Genomic DNA, 15,889 nt, shown 5'->3' on the forward strand with positions numbered 1-15,889 from the left:
GCACAACGCCGAATTACTGTGCCTAGTGTGGCTGCATGAAATCGAATTTATAATATCAGTTTTATAAAACCGATTTTAGCTAATTCGATATTATCCCGTAGTGTAGACGTGGCCTGGGTCAGACTAATGGTCCAGCTAGTCCGTATCCTGGCTTCCAACTGTGGTCAATGCCTGATGCTTCAGAGGGAATGAACAGAACAGACAATCATTGAGTGTGTCCCTAGCTTCTGGCAAACAGAGGCTAGGGACACACAGAGTGCAGGGTTGCATCCCTGACCATCTTGGTAAAGAGCCATTGATGGACCTATCCTGATGAGTATCAGGTGTTAGGGTGTTCAGAACATGGGTACAGGATTGAGCCTGACTGGGGAGATAAGCGTTCTGCTGCCTGGATTTGAGAATCTCACTTCAGGGAGTCTGGGGCTTGAGTTAGGCCTCATTAGCAGTAGGACAGCATCAAAGCTTAGGTGGTTGTGCAAATGCTGACTGGCAGAAGCTTAGGCACCTACTGTGGTAGACAGCAGCTGGTTCTGAAAATGCCAGTGATGCCTACAATGGTGGGCAGACAGGCATGTGAAGGCCTTTGAGGGTCTGGGCCAAAGCATCTGGATTTTTTTTAAACAGGCAAAAAATGCTTCTCTTTACCTTTGCAATCAGATAACTAAGGAATGGCTGATTTTTTTTTGTTTTTGTTTTGCTACTTTCCAAAAAACTCCAACAATTAGGCTGTAAGCTCTTCAGAGTAGGGACTGTCTTCCTATGTGTTTGTACAGCACCTAGCACAGTGAGGCCTCAATCCTGACTGAAGGCCTTTGGGCACCACTGCAACACAAATAATAAATAGTAATTCCGAGAAACTTCAGCCTGACAGGCAATGTTTTATGTGACTAAAAGCAGGGCGTTAGAATGAAAGTCAGATTGGGCCAGTTAGGCACATCTCTGGGATGGATGGATTCTACTTCAGGAAGCACAGTGCCTCTTGGAGCTTCCCAGTGCTCAGAAGGACTCATACCCTGGAATGGTGCAACCTCTTCCCCCTGTATGCCCAGCCAGTTCCACTGCACAGTGCAGGCAAGATTGGAGCTAAGACCTTCCTTGTCCTTTCTCCCACCCTTTGGAATGGTGGGTTCCTAGGGATGTGTGGACACTCATAGGATCAACTCTGCCTGATTTACAATTATTTCTGGTCCTTGTGTGCAAGAACACAGTTGCACAGTTTAGACTCATATTGTCATAGTGCGACATTTCATTTTGACTGAGCTGTATATTACATTTTACAGGCTAATTCTAATATGTCAACCTGCCTGCTTATATTTTTTTTTCTTTGGTGGGGGAAAAAAAGCTGCATCACAAAAAACAAATACAGTAGGTGTTCCATGTTCATTATAAATGTACAAAAATGTGTTTTACCATCATACTGCTACAGACTTTCTTTTTAAATGAGCATTTTTAATCAACTTTGTTGTTATGCTTATGAAATCACATCACCCGCAAGGACATCTTACTAACTATACTAAACTCATGCAGTCTGCAAGGACCAAATTTCTAAACTTTACTATTAAAATTAATGTTGGCAGTTTTTACTTAGGAACATTTGTTCTCTTCCAAACCTTCAGTATAAGAAATCTAATTGGACTGAACTGTCTTTCAACAATTGAGGGAAATATAGAAGAGAATGCATAAGAGGGGAAAAGCCCCATATAAAATAAGATGCAAAGATATTTTGAATAGTTACTTCTTTGTTCAGTAAAACATAGTTTTAATGGTTCCCTGGAAAACTAGTGTAGATTCATACCTGATAGTAAAAGATAAATCTGTTTTTAGTTCCTAGAAAGATTAAAATGTTGGCCAACTTAATGGTAATGCATGGTAATACTTTAAAAGCACAGTTTGAAGCGGAAACTAAATTGCATTGAGGTCAGAGCCTAGCTGCAGGAGGCTGTGTGTCAGCAGCTTGGGCAAACGGCTTTCTAAACAACAACATTTCCTTTAAACTATAGTTCAGAACACTCAAAGCCAGAGAATTTTTAGCATTCCCACTTTGTGCTAACTGCAGCATATTATGCCTAAATAAGATTTTAAAAATCTTGCCTTGGTATATGACATATAGAGCAGGTTCATAGCAGAGAGAGAGGAAGCATGATCCTGTGGTTAGGTACTAGAGCGGGACTCAGGAGATCTGAGTTCAATTTCCTTCTTTCCTATGGACTTCCTGTCTGAGCTTAGGCAAGTCACTTAATTGCTTTGTGTCTCAGTTTACCTACCTCACTTGGGTCATGTGAGGATAAATTCATAAATTCTTGGTATATGTTTAGATAATACGGGGGTCATAAAACTATCTTGATACGCTTATAAGTTTGAGGAAGAGGGAGCTAGCTATTAGAAACATTCTGAAAGCGTCCTTTCTGGGCATGGTAACCTACACACTTGTATGACTTCTCTGGAGGGGAACTTTCATTCTATGAATGTTTGAACAAATAACCTAAGCGAAGAAGGTGAGTGGAGAAATTAATGTCGCTGAAGTGGAACAATCAGCAAATCAGACAGTCTTAAATTAAGATACAAATTCAATCCTTATCCTTAGCAGCTATCACTGCTCAGAACAATGTTCCAATTAAAAATCAAGCCTAGTTCCACAATGTACATATACAAAAAGGGAATCTACTCCGAAGAGAGAAGGTTTCTTTTCTTAGTATTTAGCTTGCCACTGAGGTGAAAAAGAAGAGAGAAATTAAACAACATTTCATAGCAGCAGGAGTGAAAGCAAGTAGATTAAACATAGTCAAGCTCCAATCTTTAATGACAAAACATACATTTTATGGGACCAGAAGGCTGCATTTTAACTGCTGGAAAAATTCAGTGAAGAGTGTAAAGGAAAAGAGGATCAGGAATTAGAATGATATTTAAAAGGCTCTGAGACCTACTTCGCTGAGTTGTATCACATTAGCACTAACACTATACTTGCTAAGAACATCATCCATATTTTTTAAACTCCTGGACTTTGATATTCTTTGGGGATACATTTTTCGGATATGCCCAAATGAATTCGGAGGAGCTAACTCCATTGTCAAAAGTGTCTAAGTTACATCAGAGCCAAGTCCTATTGGATATTAATGGATCATAAGCTCCTAAGTGATTTAGGAACATAAGTCCCATTTTCAAAAGCATCTAAGTCGCTGAGGTGCTTTAAAAATTTTTACCCTGGGATTTGTGTGCAGGAAGTGTGTCTGAAACAAAGGTAAATCCTTTCTGTGCAAACCCTAGTTGTTCTTCCCTTTCCTTTCTCCTTCAGGGAAGTGTAAGTGCTTTGTGAAAAGCAAGATTTTCTTTAGAAACTAATCACTTGTTGCTTGGAAAACATCAAATTACTATGTAGGCAGTAAGGTACATAGATAGGAGAATGGACCTTGATTTTGGAAAAATAAGTGAAAGAGTCAAGGATGGTGTGCAGAGCAGGGAAAAGGGGAATGAGCACAGCTGAGAAACCACAGACCTAGATAGACTGGTTGGAAGGGTGGGGAGAAGGAGATGGAGTGATGTTGGAGACAAGGTGATGGTCAGCAATATAAAGATCAGAAGGGGAGCAGTTCTCAGTGAGGAAAAGATCAAGTGAGTGGTCACTTTGATGAATGTGAGAATTGATCCAAGGCTGAAGGACAAATAAGGAGGCAAAGGCTGAAGGCAAAGGCAAATGGGTAGGTGGAATGTCATCATGGAAGTTGAGGTCACCAAAGATGAAGGTGGAAGATTGTGATGAGTGGAATATGGAGCGTCATGAGTGAAAATCAATGAAAGTGGAGAGGGCAGAATCAGGTAGATTGTGGATAACAGCATGGGGTGGGGAGAAGACAGGAACTGAGTGGAGTGTTGTTCAAAAATGGGGAAGTGAGAAGGGACTGGAAAGAAGGGAAAAGGAGAAGCCCAGTGCCCCCACAATATTCCTTTAGTGACTATTTGGGGTGGGCATGTGTAAGAGGTACACAATGAGCAACAGCTGGGAAGACAGTGTTAGAGATAGGGATCCAGGTTTTAGTGAGTGCCAGGAGATGAAAGAAGCAAGAGATGATGATATTGGGTTTATCAAAGGTTGATGACTAATCTGATATTTTTTTGATAAGAACTGTTGTTTTTAGACAGAGGAAATGCAGTACATCTAATCATTCTGGACTTTAAAGCATTTAACACCATACCACATGGGAAATTATAAATTAAACTGGAGAAGATGAGGATTAGTAAAATAATTGTAAGGTAGGTAAGGAACTAGCTAAAGGGGAGATGGCATCAATTGATGCTGGGAGGAGAATTATCAGGTTGGACATTGAAGTGGATTTCCTCATGGATTGGAACTTATTTAAAAATTTAATGACCTTGGCACAAAATGCGAGAGTGTATTAATGAAATTTGCTGATGACATGAAGTTTTATCAATGGAGGCATCATCAGTACAGAGGAGTACTGGAATATTACACAAGAAAATGTGCATGACCAACAGGAGTGGTGTAATAGAAATGTGTAAGGTCATCACATTAACAAAAATTCCATTCCCCCTCCGTCCCTGTAAGTATGGGCCTTGTCAGCAGGAAACAACAGAGGAGAAAGACCGCATGCATTAGTTGATCACAGGAACACTACAAGCCACCAATGTAATGCATCCATAAAAGAACCTCCCTTAGAAAAACATGGGTATCAGGTGAGATATCTGGGAACGTATTTCCAGTAGAGATACGGAAGTAGTAATGCCACTGTACAGGGTTGTGGTAAGATCTCATCTGGAATATTATATACAATTCTAGTCACCCATGTTCAAGGAAGATTAATTCACAGTGGAACAGGTACAGAGAAGATGATCAGGGGAATGGAAGAGTCCATCTTACAAGAGGAGACTAAAAGAGCTTGGCATGTTTAGCTTAGCAAAATGAAGCATAAGAGGGGATGTGTTGTTCTTTATGAATACATCAGAAGGGAGTGAACACCAGGGAAGGAGAAGAGCTATTTAAGCTAAAGAACAATGTTGGCACAAGAACTGGCCTTGAATAAATTTAGGCTGGAAATTAGAAGGTTTCTAGCCAGGATTTAGGGGCAGACAACCCAGAAGATTGACTGTGGTGCTGGGTTGGGATGGCAAGGGTGGGGGAGGACTGGGCTTGAGGTGCCGTTTTTGTTGTTAGCAACAAAAGGGAAAATACAATGATTGAAGTAAAATGTTTCAGGTATCCCATATGTGGATCCGTTTTTCACCAATCTTCTAGAATGTTCTGGACCTTTGTAGAATCTTGTGGAACCTTCCAGATTTTCAGAGAACTACATTTTCCTTGAACCTCTTAGAATGTTGTCAGCCATGCTCTCATGGGCATATAAGGGGCAAGATGTCACCAGTCAGTCAGTGAGATATCAGAACAAAGTGAAGTGAAGTGAGAGCCCAGCTGTGATATTGTGAACCTTATTTTACTGTGTAATTGTGAAAGTGTTCTTGTGTTTTAAGACCTGAAGAGTGTAAGTAGTGACTAAAAAAGGACAAATGCAATAAAAATAAGGTATTCAAACGTTTAACAAATGGGACAAGGGGGGTGCCAAGGATGCTTCTCACCTGGGATTCCATTTAGTTTAGGGCCAGCCCTGTTCCTAGCCATCAGAAGAGTGAGATTCCAGAACAGCCTGGCAATAGGAGTAGTGGAGGCAAACAACCTAACTAGTTTTAATATGGAGACTAAATTTATTAATGGGATTATATGATGGGGTAGCCTACAATAGCAGGGGACTGGACTTGATGACCCATAATGGACCGATAAGGTCCCTTCCAGTCTTAAGCAGTCATGAATGGAGGTAATGTTTAAAGATATAGAATGGGTATTCCAATGGGAGGAGAAGGAGGGAAGGTCAGAGCTTGGGAATGGGTATGATGTGAGAGGGGAGGAAGGGTCAGCAGGATTAAGGTGTTGAAGGAGAAGAGTAGAGATGGAGGTAGGAACAGGGCTGGGGCAGAGGTCACTGGAAGAAGAGAGGGAGAAGGTGAGTGAGAGGCATACATGTTTGTAGATAGTTTTGTGGGAGACATGGAGAAGAAGTGTGGGAGGAGGGAAGAAACTGAAACAGAATCTGAGTGGAGAGAATGACCAGCGGGTAGAGACTAGTCATCAATTATGCTGTGAAACAATCAAAGATGCTATTGAATAATAGTTCAAAGAACCAGTGAAGCAGTAGTATGGTCAGTCAGTTATGGCAGGCAGTAAATATGCAAAGCAACAGCAATATGAATCAATAATACAGAGAAACTGCAATTAGGTGACTCGGAATCAGTTAAGCAGATAAACAGATGTTAGGAATCAGTTAAGGAATGAATCAGTTATGGAGCAGATGAGTTATGCAGAGAATTAATTACGAAGAGAGTCAAACAGGAAGAGAATTGGTTATGGATCAAAAATACAGAGAATTAATTACAGATCAAGTGAGTTATATAGAAGGTAATCAAAGGGATTAGGGTATGGTAATGGATAGTCAATGAGGAAGCTGAATACACCAGGTGTTCTTGAGTGAAGCAAGTAGCCAACTACTAATGAAAAAGGTTATAAATATGTATCCTGCTGAGTACCCAGCTGTGCTGCAATACTGCATTGCACCAGAAGGCAGGGAGGAGATGGTGGCTGGTCCTGGCTGCAGGCAGATGTGCCAATAGATGGAGGAGAGGTCCAGGTGACTTGCTTGCAGCCATGCTGAGTCTCCAGAGTCAAATTTGTGTTTAAAGACTATTCAGTTGCATGAAAGGAATGTGGCCAGAGACTTTGCTTATCTATTTTATTTTGATTGTACCAGAAACCCTGTGTATAAATCAGAAATCCCAGATACGGTTTTCTCTGCTTAACCTTTAACTTTTAGATCTGTTGAGCAGTGTGTACCCCAGCCCTATCATGGTGCTCATAACTCCCCATGAGTATCTAAATATTCAGTATAGACAACTGTAAAGTGCTAAGCATCTATCCTGTCATTACATGCTTCCCACAGACTTTCTACTCTGTCCAACAGCTGTTCCCAGTGACTATGGACCTGTCCCAAAGCCTCTTAGAGTTAATAGGAGCCTTTCCATTGACTTCAGTGGGCATTGGATCAGGTCTTATAGCAGTCTATTACTTACAACTAATGGAGCTACTCCTTTACCTTATGTGGTAGGGGCATATGCTTGTGGTACTGAATTGCTCAGGTTTTCTATTGATGTACAGTCATGAGTTCATGACACACACAAAGTCTCTATGCGCTGTACATATCAGGGATTGCACAACTAGAGTGCCGGTCTGGGGTAAAAATATACATTTGCAAAACTAAAACATGGCTTGAGGCTGGCTGAAAATTTGTCCTTAAGCATCCTCCAGAACACTATTGGGGGCGGGGGAGGGGAGCAGCTGAATGTCAACACATTGGATGAAGATCTAGTTGTACTGCTGAGCTATCGCAACATGGATAGAATACATTTTATGTTGTAGTTCCCTTCTATGCTATCCCTTTATTTATTTTTGACAGGGAAATAGTAGCTCAGTACTGTAATGAATAAGGTCTTGCATAAATTAATCTGCAAAAATAAGATCAGCTTTTGGATGGCAAAAGAGGCATTTGCCTGGATCAATATTTCATTTTTTTCATGGGATAGCATCTGTGATTTAATGTTGCTGAAGAGCTACATAACATGTTAGATTTTGTTTTTCAGTTGTTTACTGCTAGAATCAATGTATGTCAGATTTTGTTTATTAATTCATGGCTTAGTTCTACAGCTATTTCAGAGCAGAATGAGAGCATGGAATGACTTGATTATTTTTTCCTTCAAATTAAAAAAAAAATCCATGAAAAGGAAGGAATTAGTAACAGTGTTTAAAATGACACAAAATGCAAATAGGGATTGTGCATCGTTCCATATTCTATTCCTCCAGTGCTCTTCTCTCCTTTCTGGCTTTATGCGCCTACATTCCAGTCCTGGACATCTTTTGAATACAGTCTGCCAATAATACCAGACTGTGAGGTGGGTCTGTGATATGGATAAATATCCACAATGCACACCGCTAACTTGATTTTTGCGTGTGCTCAACACATGATCTGAATTCAGAATGGGAAAGGATATATACCCATTGTGCCATTAGCTTAGTTTTTAAATGAAACATGACCGTAAGTACATTTAAGGGATATGCAGAACTCCTTCTCAAGTTGAGAAACACAAATGCTTTAAAATGAAGCTACATTGTGCATAAAAGGAATGAGGCTGAAGCCAAGGAGAGAGATCTGGAGTGATGAGGTATATGTGAATCTTCACTGGGGAGGTGTTTATTAAATCCATATGAATAGCGGAGATCATCTAAAGATGGGGCATAAAGGAAGAAAAGCGGGGACTAGGAACACAAGAGGATTGGAGTGGAGGAATAGCTGCCAAAATCTTAAAGGGCAGGGAGATAAAAGGAAAGGAAAGAGAGGACAGTGTCAGTAAAGAGTAGAATTTTGTAATGGATTGTTACCAGTTTGAGTCAATGGGAACTGAAGAGGCTTAACCCTTCACAGGAGGCGATCAGCACCTTGCAGTACTGGGCACCCTATGGGGAAAACACTCAATTTTTCAAAGGACCTTTGATACTCAAATGCACATTGTCTGCTGCTCTATACTATCTGAATATTGTTCAGGTACAGTTCTGGTTCTGATAAATGGAATGTTACTGACCTTGTTGCTTTGGTTCTGGTTGTGCAGTATTAGCAGTCTCGGCTTTCTGTGGCTCATTTTTGTTTTTATTTTTACCCTTAAAGAAGCAAACAGAAGAATTTAAGATGTATTTTAGGAAAAAATATGGTTCAGGCGTAAAAAATGTGAACATTCATCACTTAACTGCATTTATCTCTTTCAACAATCTTTACTTCTATAACATTTCTTTTCACTGTTGATGTATGCATGATGTATGGGTATATATATGTATCATACACAGCCCATCCCATACTAGAATGTATATTTATATGCATACTTGAAGGTATATATTATATATATAGAGAATGATCAAGTGGTTATGGCCCTAATATAGGACTAGGAAGACCCAGGTCCACTTCAGTACTCTGCTAGAGACTTCTTAGCTTAACTAGAGCAAGTCACTTAGAGTATGTCTGCACTAGAATTGTCAGGGGTGAATTTCAGCAAGAGAAGATGTGTTCTAATCAATCTAACATAATTAATATAGATGTAGTGGGGGTGGGGCTAGCCACCCAAGTACAATCCTATCTGAAACTACAGGTGTGTACTTGGGGCTGCTTGTGCAGCTGCACTTCTATTTATAGCATAATAGCTCAATCAGAAATTACACCTTCCAGCTGTAGTGTAGACATGGTCACAATCTGTCTGTACCTCAGTTTCCCATCTGCAAAATGGGGATACTAGTACTTCCCTACTTCACGGAGGTGTTGTGAGGATAAATACACTGAAGATTGTGAGGCACTCAGATATTTTGGTGACAGGGACCATATAAAATAGATTGTATCCTGGGATAAATATATTTAACACTGAAGTGTTTGTCCAAGGACAGTTATTATTCAGTTAACAGGAAGTATCTTCATTAACTATGTTGGGCTATTTTCCTGCAGTGAGGAAAGTTGGTGGCTGCCCAGTGTTTCCTGCCCTCATCCATTTTTTTAAATATGAATCAATTAAGTTTTCTTGCAAGACATCACAAATGTTTACCACCCCAGGCACAAAGCTGACTTGTTTGCTATTTATCACAGTGATTGATGATGGAAAAAATTACTGATATTTTACTTGACCATCAAAAAATACTAAATTTGGATGAGCAAGAGAGGAAAACTTAAACCGGCTGTAGATAAGGGCTTGGGCTTTTTTTTGGGAGGAGGGAGGCAAGAGGGGGGAGCAAAAAACTAGGCACTACAGGGCATACGAAAATGAAAAGGTTTTGTTTTGTTTTGAAAAAGTTAACAACTTTTTACATTAATTTTGGGTTTGTTTTGAGTTTTCGATGAAAGGTTGGATTGGTTCTTATTTTACTCTGAGTGTTTGTTCTCTAACTTTGATCACAGGATCTTTGTATTCTGAGAGTTTGTTTCTGAGACCTTCGGAAACAAACAAATATGAACAACTGCAATTCTAGAGAATCTGTGCATTCTCAGGATAGTGTAGGTGTATAGCAGAACCTGGGAATATTTTGTTTGCTTCTCAGTTGCTAAGTTAAGCTATACAGTCTTTTGCCGTACAGATTGTTTATTCTGTGTCAGGCTTTTGCTCATGTGAGCCCCGAATACAGTCATGTTAGTTAATACTTGTGAAATGCTCTGAAGATGTAAAATGTTACACAGATATTATTCCCACATTTTATCTTCTTTTACTTTTTACATGGTTTTCCTTTATAGAGTTTGCATGAACAGTATGCTTTGGTCTTTGATTCATCTATCAGCTTGCAACCTGGATCACTTAATGCATCTTTCCAGGTGGAGTTGGAGGTCCAGGTTGTGAATAGTACTAGGCAAAAGTGTGGACACATCAGAAAATACTTGGCCTGTGTGTAGGACTGGTTGTGTGTATAGAGTAATTTTGGGTCATTGGTGATAAGGGCTGTGTCACAGGGTGACACCGGCCCTTTAAGAGGCAGTGGGGTCCAAGTCACTGTAACTCATCATCTGCCTCCTAGTTAGGCTTAAAAGAGGGCACATGGGGCTGAGAGGAGACAGAGATCTGGAGAGTTAGTTGGCTGAGAGCACACACTGGAGGAAGAAAGAAGATGGCAGTTGAGAGCTTCTAGGGAGAGACAGTCTGTAGAGAGCAGAGAACTTAGCAGGCCCACCTTGGCAAGAGGGAGGAATTGACAGCTGGTGGAGGGGCTGGCCTGCTGACCTTCCAGGGCTAGGGAGCCAGTGCAGGATAGCTGAAAAGGGCAAGCCTAGGAGGCCAACAGAGGGGCGAGCTTGTTGACCTTCCTAAGCTAGTGAGTCCACGCAGGGTGGCTGAACAGGGCTGAGTCTTTGGACTGTGTTTTGAGCAGAAGAGTCATGAGACTGGGTACCCTCAGCTAGGTGGCTTGGCAAGTGGAGGATCCCTGGAACAAGGGCAGAAAGGAATTGCGAATTGAGTGCTGGTGGTCTCGTGGGTGGGTGACCTGAAAGTGATATCTCTGGACAGAGGAACTGAAGACTTCTCTATCTTTATTTGTATAGAGTATTGTGTGTGTAAATGAATAAACTATTCTCAGAGATGGGCCTTTGTATTGAACAGTGAAAGAGACTGTGCTCTTTTTATGGCTGGACCCTGGGGAAACTTATACTAAGAACAGATGTGCCAGTTGTAATATGCCAGATTATGAGAAAATGAGCTGGTCACACTCAGTTTCTTATATGAAAAGTGATATAATTTATGTGAGTAAACAGAAGAGCAGAAAGTAAAACAAAAAATATACGGTCAATGCTCAAACTCACTCATTTGCTATATACACACCTTCATTTTCTGTAGGTAGTTCTAAGTGTAGAAAGGCAGTAACTGGGTGCTTTCCTTCTTAGTACTCACTCTTAGTATGCATACACTAGTTCTCTCACCACCAGCATTTTACAATTTCTCATTACTTTTTTAAAAAAATAACTCCCTCTTTATTTGGTGTAGACTTTGGAATTTTCCCTCTAGCTCCTTCTTCTATCAACCCCAGAGCAGGGTAAGGCTGCCTGCTCTGTCTTTAGACAAATAAGCCTGACCTGTATTGCTGGAAACAATCAAAGTCTTCCTGCAGTGGAAACCTTTCTCCAGGTAAGTATCAGTCAGAAGAAACTTTCCAGACCTATTTATAAGAAATCTAGTGGCTACCAGTACAGAAATAGACAAATGAAGGCACAACACAAGCAACCTTGTTTCTCCAGTCTCCAGGTCAATTAAAGGTACAGTAGCGCTGCTCCTGAAAGCAAAATCAGCTCGGGGTGGGAGGACACAAAAAACAAATTCTAGAAGGCCAAACAATTCCTCGGGCAAATCTCAGTATAAAACACAGGACATTATTATCCCCAGCTGCTGGTAATACATATAACTCGGCATGACCACTATCCCAGCAGGATATAAAATAATTGAGTTATCAGGATAATAATAGTGATGGATGCACCTCTACATTTTTATATAAAATTCCTAAAATGTATTGCCTATCCAACTGTATATGAATTGGTATGTATCACTCCGGGTCTCTATTCCTACCAGTTAAGCAGTTCCTGTGAGATCAGAGGGTGGACTATCTAAGAGATTTTGCAATATGTGATACACTCTACAATTTAGGTTCTGTAGGGCCTTTGGTAACTGAACAGTAGAAAATCAGTGAATCAAAGTGGAGAGATTATGTACTGTGGCACTGGCGGCCCTTTTGTTGCCAAAAGAGGACTTCCAGAGAGGTGGACTATTATCCTACCCCAAGAGGAAACCAAATGCCAGAATAGAGGAGCAGGCTGCCTCATCAATCCAGAAGATGAGACAAGATACTTGAGGGCTGGGGGCTGCAGAATATCCTGTGCACCAAATCAGAGTGCCACAGAATTCAGGATTCTTGTCTCACAATTTATATCCAGGTTAAGTGGTGTATGCAGGGCCTTGACTATGCTGTGTCTTGCCATGTTTGATCAAACACATCCCATTTGGGGGATATTTGAGCACAAGTGCAGAACATGTGCAGAGCTCTCTGAATGTGTATTTTTAGCATGTTATATCAATTAGGGCCCAGGTCTGTTGTGCATCCCTGAAACAGAAAATTATTCCACTTCTTAACATGGTTGTGTTGATTGGAGGTAAGATAAAATATAGGTTGGGCTGATCAAAATTTGGAAACAATTTCAAGAACTTTAAATAAATGAACCTCATTTTCCAGATATCCTTCCATCTTTGAACATTCCAGTTAGTGTCCATTTTAGTCAAAATTATGAAGTTGTTAGGAGGCCTGCAGGTGCGTCCCCTATAGCAGTGCTACCAGAAGAGATGTCATAGGGATGGTTAACACTGGCAAAGGTGGTGCTAACTGATTGGAGGCTGTAAACAAGAATATTTCCCTCCCAACACACACTAAAGAAGTGAATAGGGAGCCCCCCATGAGGTGCTCAGGGCCCTAAGCAATTGATTAATCCGCTTATGCCTAGTGCTGGCTCTCAACAGTGGTCAGGCTGTGACCGTGGAGGTGACACTGCACATCTTAGAGTGATAAATAATATTGTGGTTTGCCAGTGTTTGGTATATGTGGGTAGACATTTTTATTTGTGGGAGAAAATGAGTTCCCTGAATAGGATTCTTGATGTTAAACAGTCATTTAATTAAAGTAATAAAGGAAGAATTTCCTTTGCTCCCAAAGCAGCAATTAAGATTAAAGGCACTGGACTGATTGTAAACCATTTGTTTTGCTTTGGTTACCAATATCCTAATGACTTCCCCTGTGAAATTATGAGTTATGGCAGGTTACAGCAATTTCTGGTTACTAAAAATCCTCATTTAAAAAAGCCAACTAAATGAATGTTTTTTGGCCTTACATAGCCTTGAGTTTTTAAATTTTCCATTAATGTACAGTGCACAAGTGAGTTAATACTTTAAACCAATATTTATTTTTTAATAATGGAATGAAAAGATAGCTTTTCTATACATTTCAGCTGGAACTATTTTTGTAAGACATAGCCAAATGATATATGAAGACTGTTACTAAGTTACTTTGTCTTTCCAAGACCTTATATGGCCCAGTAATCATTCAGGATAGGCCCCTTTGTAAAGCAACTAACCCAGTGTGAGTGACAATATGAAGAAAATATAAGGAAAACAAGGAGCAACCCAGAAGGCAGCTGTCATTTAGCACAGATGAGGCTATTCAATACAGTAAGCTTCTGGGAAAATCTAAGTTTTGGTTATTGCTACATCTAATTAAATCAGTGATTTTCAAGCACAAACATAATATTAATGGATCTGGGTAAGATTAAATACTCTACCTGCCCTGTGGGTCCTGGCTGTTGGGGTGATGGGTTAGAAGAGGCCTCTTCTTCCTTGGACTTCTCCTCCTCTGGTTTTTGCTTCACTTTGGTGAATCTTGCTTTCAGTTTATTAAACATCTTGCCCATGAGACTGTTTTGAAAGCTCTGCTGCTCTTTTACTGTCAACAGGGACAGCCCATGGCTTTTCTTGCCACTAGTGTTCAAGCCAATTAGACATTTAATCAGGGTTTAGTTCTGGTTAATGCCTTGAAGCAACTCCCTACGTGGACAGGCTGTTCCAGTGACTGCTTTTCTTGCCGTTATTACTTTTGTTTTATATCCTAGAATAAGTGATGTCTAGCTTTATTGTTAAAAATTATGCAGAGACTTTAAGTTTCTACATAAATATATATTTGGAGGAATAGTGCCTGTCTTCTGGCTGGGGCAAAGCAATGTCCTGTGTTTTATATTACACCCAGAGTATTTAACATTAATTTATAATTTTGCATTTACAGTCAAAGTTTAGTTATAAAGGCATTTAGAGTCTAACTGGGAAATGAAAAAGGTTAATTGGCCAATCATCCTAGTGCTGCACCTTCTACACAGTGGATTACATGAGTTCTCCAGGATTAATTCCCCCTGCAATCCTGATGCATTATTCTAACAAGTGACATTAAACAGTGTAAGGTGTCCTTTGAACTCAGTGCTAATTTTTAGCAAGTTTATGCCTTTCAGCTAAAGAGAGCTGTGTATTTCAGATTAATAAGGAAAGGTAAAAATATTTCCAAATGAAATCCCAACCAATACTATTTTATAGAAAAGCCTTTGGTGATAATTTTGAACAGATCAAGATTTTTGAGACAGTACTACCAATTTTAATAGATGGTGATTTTTAAATTGGTGTTTGGACCTAATAGATTTTAAAAGAAAATTATATCTATATTATGAATTTTATAGGATGACTTAAAACTCTATAAAAAGGATACCATTCTCTAAAAAATTAAATAGATCCAGCAATTTCCATATAACCATATTAGACATCTTTAGAACCTCATTGGTTTAGTTCCTATTAAATTCTTCAGGAAGTTTCCATAAAGGAAATATATATATTTAAAATACTAGATCAAACATTGAAAAAGTAAATTTTATATAGATGAACATCCTTGTAAAGTATTTTGGGCAGGAACCATCTCCTACTATATGTTTCTACAGTGCCTAGTACAATGGGCCATGATCATGGTTGGGGCCTCTAGATGTTACCATAATACAAATAATAATAATGTTCATCAATCAATATCCAGGCTTTGATCCTGCAGTACGCCCCATCTAGTCAGGGCCCTGTGCCCATGTGGAGCCCCATCAGTCATATGTGCTCAGAAGTCCATTTTTGTGACTTTCATTGTGAGATGGGAGCCACGGTTCTCAGATTTTCAATGAAGCTGAAATTTAGAAGTGCGCTCTTTATTAACATGCATTTTGTGGTTTAACAGGTCAGATGACTTTCCCTCTCCCTTACTCTAAATAAACCAAATAATTCTATCAGAGGCTTTAGACCACATTAACTCTTACATGTGGTAAATTGCAACAATTAAATTAGAAATATATAAATCGTTTTCACTGGATTAATTATACAATCTGGATTATAGTTTTAGCTTTTGCATCTCAAATTCTGGCCACATACATTTTCTTCTATTTGTTAATAACAGAGAAATTTTAAGGAGGAAAAAATATAGGAATCAATTAAGGAAGGCTATTTGTTCTTTTATTGGATTAAATTGGGGTTTGTTCAAGTCTTAATGGATTGCTGCATGAGAATTACACCTGAAGACTGAACCTGTTGGAGAACTCCTGGTGCCTCATTATGAAACTGAAGTCCTCTTATTATTATTATTATTATTTTTTGAACCTTTATAAAGGTCTGTTTTGATTGTTTTTCTTGTAGGTTTTTACCATCTGTAATA

General features: G+C 39.6%; 1 protein-coding gene across 1 annotated transcript in view; it reads right to left on the reverse strand.

Annotated features, from left to right (window-relative positions):
- Nucleotides 1-14,066, reverse strand: part of CNGB3 (cyclic nucleotide gated channel subunit beta 3) — a 102,365-nt gene extending 88,299 nt beyond the window's left edge. Inside the window, exons 1-2 of the mRNA XM_032786422.1 lie at nt 13,947-14,066; nt 8,692-8,767 (exon numbers count right to left, since the gene is read on the reverse strand). Of these exons, the coding sequence (XP_032642313.1) occupies nt 8,692-8,767; nt 13,947-14,066 (196 nt within the window). The remainder of the gene's footprint in view (nt 1-8,691; nt 8,768-13,946) is intronic.
- Between the last annotated feature and the right edge of the window lie 1,823 nt (nt 14,067-15,889).

The sequence above is a fragment of the Chelonoidis abingdonii genome, chromosome 2 (assembly GCF_003597395.2).
Source record: "Chelonoidis abingdonii isolate Lonesome George chromosome 2, CheloAbing_2.0, whole genome shotgun sequence".
In the NCBI taxonomy this organism is placed as follows: Eukaryota; Metazoa; Chordata; order Testudines; family Testudinidae; genus Chelonoidis; species Chelonoidis abingdonii.